This window comes from Nannospalax galili, unplaced genomic scaffold, assembly GCF_000622305.1.
Source record: "Nannospalax galili isolate Female #2095 unplaced genomic scaffold, S.galili_v1.0 scaffold979, whole genome shotgun sequence".
NCBI classification, from domain to species: Eukaryota; Metazoa; Chordata; class Mammalia; order Rodentia; family Spalacidae; genus Nannospalax; species Nannospalax galili.
The window spans coordinates 620361-627170 of record NW_008343671.1 but is presented as its reverse complement, the minus strand read 5'-3'; the positions used below and the strand labels follow the sequence as shown (position 1 = coordinate 627170).

Below are 6810 nucleotides of genomic sequence, written 5' to 3'. Positions count from 1 at the left end.
TGCCTGTCGTGATCACTGCCCTCACCTCTTCGTACAGCCGTCGAAGGAAGTCAATCTCCTGGGTCAGCGCCTCTGCGTTGGCCTCCAGGTCTGACTTGCGCAGGTAGGCACAGTCCACGTCCTGTTGGAGCAGCAGATGGCTGTCATACCAGCTCTCCCCTGGGCCCAGGGCATCTGACTTTTGGGTGCCAGGCCAGAGGGGACAGGGTGTGTGGGACTGGATGGGAGCTGGCTTCAATCACTCACCTTCTTTAGAGCCACAAACTCATTCTCTGCTGTGGCCCGAAGTGCAACTTCTTCTTCATACCTGAGGAAAGAGGGGGAAGGAGGCCTTGTCTAAGGGGCTCTTGGCTTTGATCATGAAGCCAGCCCACCTGATCTCCAGGCCTCCCTGAAGGACCCAACAGAGGCCATGCTGCAGGCCTAAGCCCGTGAGCACACTGGGCTGGAAGAGTCTCTTTATAATAGAGATAGAAGAGCAGGATTTGGAAGCTGTGCATTTGTATACATGTTTCTGTATGTATATATGTGAGCGTGCAAGTACATGTGTGGGGGTCAGGGAGTAGGAGATGTTTTCCCTTGTCCTTTCTTCTGAGTTCTCTATCAGTTCCTGTCTATCATCTCCTGGGGACTCCAAGCCTGCCCCTGATTCCACTTTGAGGGAATGCTTGCTCAAGAATGGCCATAGTCAATAGCAGAGCATGGCACTTAGGAAGTGTCTCTCTGAGACCCTGGGGACTCCAAGCCTGCCCCTGATTCCACTTTGAGGGAATGCTTGCTCAAGGATGGCCATAGTCAATAGCAGAGCATGGCACTTAGGAAGTGTCTCTCTGAGATCCTCCAGGACACCTTCTCTCTTCTCTTGAATCCTTCCCTAGGAAGCCTCCCAGATGGCTTCCAGCTCTACCACCTGATTCTGTCCTATCCTGGCAATGATCCATGGAGCCACCTGGCCATCCCTGTTCTACTTCATCACACCTTGCACACTGGATTGAGTCCTGGCATGTGTTCAGACTTGTGCAATGGGAAGTAGAACACACCACCTCTCAATGGGCGGAATGAAGCTCTGTGGTTCCTGGGACTGCAGCTATAGACCCAAGCCTCAGAAGCAGAGAAAGGCAGCCTCGGGTCAATGAAGGCAACCCTCTGCACCAGGGCAGGTGCCAATGGGCATTCCAGGTGACATTCACTGGACATGACATTCACTGGGATGCTTCTCTGGGAATTTCTTATCCTGATCTGGGAAGGTTTACCCCTTTGTTCACGAGCTTGAGCTGTGGGGGTCTCTGAAAGTCCAGTCTGTCCCTCAGGGATCCCGTGTTACTCTGCTTCCCATGTCCCTGTTACTTGCCTTCTTCAGAGCCACAAATTCATTCTCAGCTGTAGCTCTCAGAGAGACTTCCTCCTCGTACCTTAGGTGGAGAGAGGGGAGGTCAGGGAGAGCAGGCATGTCTGAACCCTGCATTCCATATCAGAGAGGGCAGGGGAAGAGCCCTCACCGCTAGCCTGCATGCCTGTCAGGGTCTTTCTGGATGGAGCTGGGCTGTTTGAGTCTCCTTCATGAACTTGAGTTGGGTTGGGGATAGAAAGTGTTCATGGGAGGTACACCAGTACTCAGGGCAAGGATGCTCTAGGGTCACCTAGAATGAGGACTCAGCCTCAAACTCAGCCTTTTGCTGGGAGGGGATATCTGGAGTCTTGGACTGTAGCCCCACCCTTCCCCTCAGTTGCATGTCAGTTTCAGCCCAACTGCTGGAAGACCCAGAGTCCTAGGACTGAGTAACTGAGGCAGTGGGACACTCTGGGCCCAGTTCTAGGCCTCCTAATGCCTTGAGCTGAATCTTCTCAGGGTCTGCAGTGCAAAGGTTGAAAGTCAGGAGGAGCAGCTCTTCAAAAACTCTCGGGCTTCCTCCAGGAGGGCTGTCTAGGCTTTAATTTCACAAGAGGGCAGGATTCTAGAATGCCCAAGCCTGGGGGCCTCACACCCTTTGGACACACTCTTACTCCCTGTGCCCTGGACTTCCACCTAAGCCAACTTCTATGCCAGCCCTGCACTCATGGCTCTCACCTCTTCTTGTAGCCCTCCATGGCCTCCTGCACGTGGTTGAGCTCAGCGGCCAGCCTCCCACTGTCAGCCTCCACACACTCGGCCTCCCGCCTCAGCGTCTCGATGTAGCCCTCGAACAGCGGCTCCAGGTTGCTCTCACAGCACTTGCGGTTCTGGTAGAACTGCCACTTGGTCTCCAGCAGCTTGTTCTGCTGCTCCAGGAAGCGCACCTGCCATGGGGGTGAGCGGGAGAGGAGAGCTCAGGGGGAGCTCTGGGTGAGGGCAGAGATGAGGTAGAGGGCTCTGGGAAGGAACCAACTTCTCCATTCCCTAATCTTGATCCCACCTGGGTTTTCACACTGGGAAATGGGTAGACAGGGTCAGTGCACAGTCTTGTGAATCCAGGTAGTCTGTGCCAGGTGTCCTACGCTGGGCTCAGCACCCTCCTCTGAGCCAGGAGAGAGAGGCATCCCCCCGTGGTCAGAGCACCTACAGTCACATCCCACATGGGGTCTGGCATGGAGCCCCGGGATGCTGTCACCAGACCATGGGAAGCTCACTAAGCTGACTCCTGTCCCTTCCTCCGGCAGTCAGCACCCCTTCCCCTCAGCTGGAGCTCCCTCCTCAGCCTGGGGCTGCCCACACCTCCCTGCTGCAGGCCCCTGGGACTCCCTGCAGTCAGCTTGTGCCAAGGCAGCCTGGCCATGCTTGCCATAAGCTCTGCTTCTTGGGACTGTCAGATGAGTCCTGTGGGTCTTCAGTGTGTCCAGGGGGCACTCCTCTCCCCTGAGACTGGGCACTCAGTGTCAGAGGTGTCTCCTCTTGTCCTTCTCAGTGCCCAGGCCTGGCTGTGCCCAGGGAGGGCTCCAGGAGGGTGTGATCCAGGACACCCACCTTGTCGATGAAGGCGGCGAACCTGCTGTTGAGGCCCTTGATCTGCTCCTTCTCCTCATGCTTCACGCACTGCGCATTGGGGTCGATCTCCAGGTTGAGGGGCGTGAGCAGGCTCTCGTTGACAGACACGGTGGTGATGCAGGGGGGAGTGGGCCCGCAGACGCCTCCGGAGCGGTATCCGAAGCTGCGGCCACAGGAGCCTGAGCGGAAGGCTCCGCTGACGCTGCGGCTGCCGAAGCCCCCGAAGCCCCTGGAGAGGCCGCGGTAGCAGGAGATGCCGCGGTAGGGGGCGGCGGAGATGCAGCAGCGGCCTGGCCGGGGCCCGCAGGCCGAGGCGCAGCTGAAGCTTCCAGTGTGGAATCCACTGCCCACGGAGTTGAAGCCACAAGTCATCGCGGAGGGAAGGACGCGCGTGAAGAGGGGAGAAGTTGGTAGAAGATGGAGCCAAGGCAGTGTGCTCTCTGGGTCGTGGAAGGCCCTTTTATATGCCCTCAGCAGCTGGCATTAAAAGGGGCCGCGAAGAGACAATAGCTGCATTTTATTGGCTTGGCAGCGCCCTGCCTCTTAAGCTCCACTTCGCTTGCCTCCGGTGCAGCCGTCTCAGCAACCCTGGGCCACAGGCTTGTCTCATCTTCAAAGTCTTTTCTTTACAAGCTTCCTCTTGCTGTCTGCCCCTCCCCTGGTCTCTGGTGAAGGACCAGGGGATGGTCCAAAAGTTACTCTCTGAAGCCTTTTCTGGAAGGGGCCTGGAGATCTGACCTAGCCTAAAGGAGAGTAGCTGATCTGTGCCTCCCTAGGAGGGCCTAGGTCCCAATCTCCATCTTGTTCTAGGTTCCCTTGCCTCTCCAAGTAGATAAGGTCCTTCATGAATGTCAAGGTCAACTTTCCTGGCCCCTTCCTGCCCAGAGCTTGGCCATGGCAGGAAGGAGAGTCAGAGACTAGGGTGCAAGAGGGCTTGGTCTCTGTAGTTTGGGTATTCCCAGTATGAATAGTGGCTGGCATTACAGGAGAAACTGAGTTCTGAGCCTCCTTGTTGGTGGAATTCAGAGCAGGGCTGGGGCATGGGATCCCCAGAGCTCTAGGGATCTTGAAAGGAGTGGAGGTGGGTCTGAGGAGGGCCAGGGACAGGACTGAGAGAATCCCTCAGTGTAGTCTAGTGCTAATCTGGAGACAGATCATTCTCTCATTCTCCAGGAACTGACTGGGGGTGGGCTGCCTTGGCTGTAGCTCCCTTGCTGGGCTCCAGGGATGCATCAGAGACGTGGGGGTTTGGAGGTGGGTAGTGTGGCACCGGCTTGGGAAACTTAGCGTTTGACCCGTAGGTAAGGAGAGAAGCTGCAAGTGAGGGGAATGCCCTTTGATGTCCAGGCTCAGGAACTGGGGTCTGATGGGGTCCCAGCAGCAAGCTTAGTGATAGTGTCTTGGTGTGTACACACTCACTAGGAGGCAGGAAAAGTACTGTGTGGGGTCCCTAGGACCCCCTGAATGGAGTCTTTCCCCTGCTAGGAAAATCCCTTGGGTAAGGGAGGACTGGGACTCAGGTGACTGTACCTGAAGCCACGTTCTCTTAATTTGGCCTTATCCTTTGGTTTAGGTCATGTGATGACTTATCCAGGAGGGTTCCCTCACTTGGGCATCTGAGCTCATAAACCCTCCAAGGCCCATGTCTCTTGATGGCCTTTGAGAATAACTCCTTTGATGGAGCCATTTTCTGAGCCATCCAGAGCATAGGCTAAAAATAACCCTCTACAAATCCCACAAGAGCCTCACCTTTTGCCCTCCCCTCCCTCTGGAGATGCGTGGGCCAGGTACATCATCCCACTGGGAGCTTTTGGAATGAAGAGGAGCCTGTTTGGTGTGGGAAAGCTTGTTAGGAAGCTGGACCCCACCTCCAGGGGTGCTGAGGAAGGGGCTCCTCTGGGTCCTGCACTCAGGCCTCCACAGTCTCAGACAGGGGTGTGGATGGTCAGGTAGGGGCTTCTGGTGTGTGAAACCCACTATGGGACTTAGCCTTGGGTTTTAGGACTGGTGGAATTTCTGCAGCTGCTGACAAGAAGGCTATCTTGGCAGGCACTGTCATGTTGAACCTTTGCTGGCTCATAGCTGCCAGGTACTCAAGAAAGAACATGGTCTTTCTCTCCTTGGTGTTGATCTACACTGCAGCAGGCAAGCCCCAGAAGGGGCTCAGCATGGATTCAGTGATCCCATGGGACCAGCACTTGAAGTGCTGAGGGCTGTAAGGTGGAGTCCTCCTCAAAATGCTTCTTCATCACTGCCCTGTAATTGTACTACTGTTCTCTAGCTGGCTCATTTGTCATAGTCCCGGGTTTGGAATCAAGTGGGGACCTTTTCTGAAGGACTCTGTATAGACACATGCAGCTTCTTAGCTTGGGGGTATCATGGTGCTCACCCCTGCCTGGCTGATGGAGCAGACTCCAGAGACACAAGGCTTCTTACTAGCTCTGCATGGGGCCCAGGCTCTTCCTTCTTCCTTATCTGTGAATTTGGAATGGCATCTAGCTCACGCATTGCTGGCATGGAAAGATTAACTGAATCCCAGCCCAGGCCTTGGGAAGGGTCACCTGGCCCCCACTCCATGCTTAGAGGGTGACCGTGCCCAGATAGTCAACAGGGCCTTGTAAAGGGACAGTGTCATGGGCCAGTGAGATGCCAAGTACCACACCTGGGTCATCAGAAAATAGCTATGGCTTTATGAGGCAGCCATTACCACCTCAAAAAACCTAAATTAGAGTCCACACGTGTAAGTAGTCAAGAACAAAGACACTGGGGACCAAGGAGTCCCTGAAAACAGGCAGAGACAGGAAGTGACAAAGAGCCCCAGGCAGCCCCCCTTCTGCTTCCCTTGAAAGCTGGTTCTTTCCATCTGGGCTCTGTGCTGTGATTGGTTTTGACTCTGGCTGAGACTCAGGCTGGCTCGGTCATAAGGCCTGTGTTCTGTGCCTGCCCTAGGATGCTGGCTGCTGACTTGGGTGCCAGAACTGACTTATCCAAACTGCCTAGAAGGCCTGCTGGCCCTACTTGACTGAGCCTCTGATTTTCGCCCGTCTCTCTGGGTTGGTGCCTCCTGATTATGCTTTTCTGGTGGTCATCTGCCTGGCTGCCTGGCTTCTCATCCAGCATGCTCTTGTCTTAATGTCCACGGGCCTTTGTTTTTGCTTTCTGTCCTTTCTTAATTGAGTTTTGACAATACTCCTGTGATGAGCATTAGTAAGTACATCTCTGTGCACAGCTCTTTGGTTTGCTTAACACAAACTGCCGAGGTGGGCTTGTCAGACTAAGGGACTTACTTACCCAAGCCCAGGCCCAGGCCTACCTGTCTATATAACCACCAGGCTGGTTATAGAAGTTGTGTTTTGAGGGAAAGTTGTTGCAAGGAAGTCAGAAGTCTTGGGAGTTAGGAAATGCAGATACGAGTTCTGAGTTGGACAAGAAGTGGCAGACTAGTTCATCTCTCTCAGCCTTCTTTCTTCAACTGTAAAGTGAGTGTTACTATGGTGGCCTACTGGGCTCTGCAATAAGCTCCTAGCCAGCTGATGTATGTGAAGTGCAGAGACGCATCCAGGCAGAAGGAGTTCCTGGGCTTTTAGGACCTCTTTTCCCAGCCTTGATGTCCCCAGATTTGCCTTCTAGCTTCGAACCCACAGTGCCCCAAGGCCCATGGGACCTGTCATACGCTCAATATCTGTTTATTGTGGAAATACTGTATCTCCCCAGGATGGAGAAGAACACTCTTTGTCTTTAAGGAGCCAGCTGGTTAGTTGGGTAGATTTGCAAACATGCCCCAGTTAAATGGATAATAAACAAAGCAGTTCTTCAAGACAGAAGATGGTTTGTCCATTGACCAATAG

The 6810-nt window shown here is 54.3% G+C and overlaps 1 protein-coding gene across 1 annotated transcript in view; it reads right to left on the bottom strand.

Moving 5' to 3' along the window:
* The window catches only part of LOC103739578 (keratin, type II cuticular Hb3-like), a 7023-nt gene extending 3689 nt beyond the window's left edge, over positions 1-3334 (bottom strand). The window contains 4 exon segments of the mRNA XM_029566877.1: positions 26-121; positions 247-307; positions 2069-2277; positions 2942-3334. Of these exon segments, the coding sequence (XP_029422737.1) occupies positions 26-121; positions 247-307; positions 2069-2277; positions 2942-3334 (759 nt within the window).
* Positions 3335-6810: the final 3476 nt, after the last annotated feature.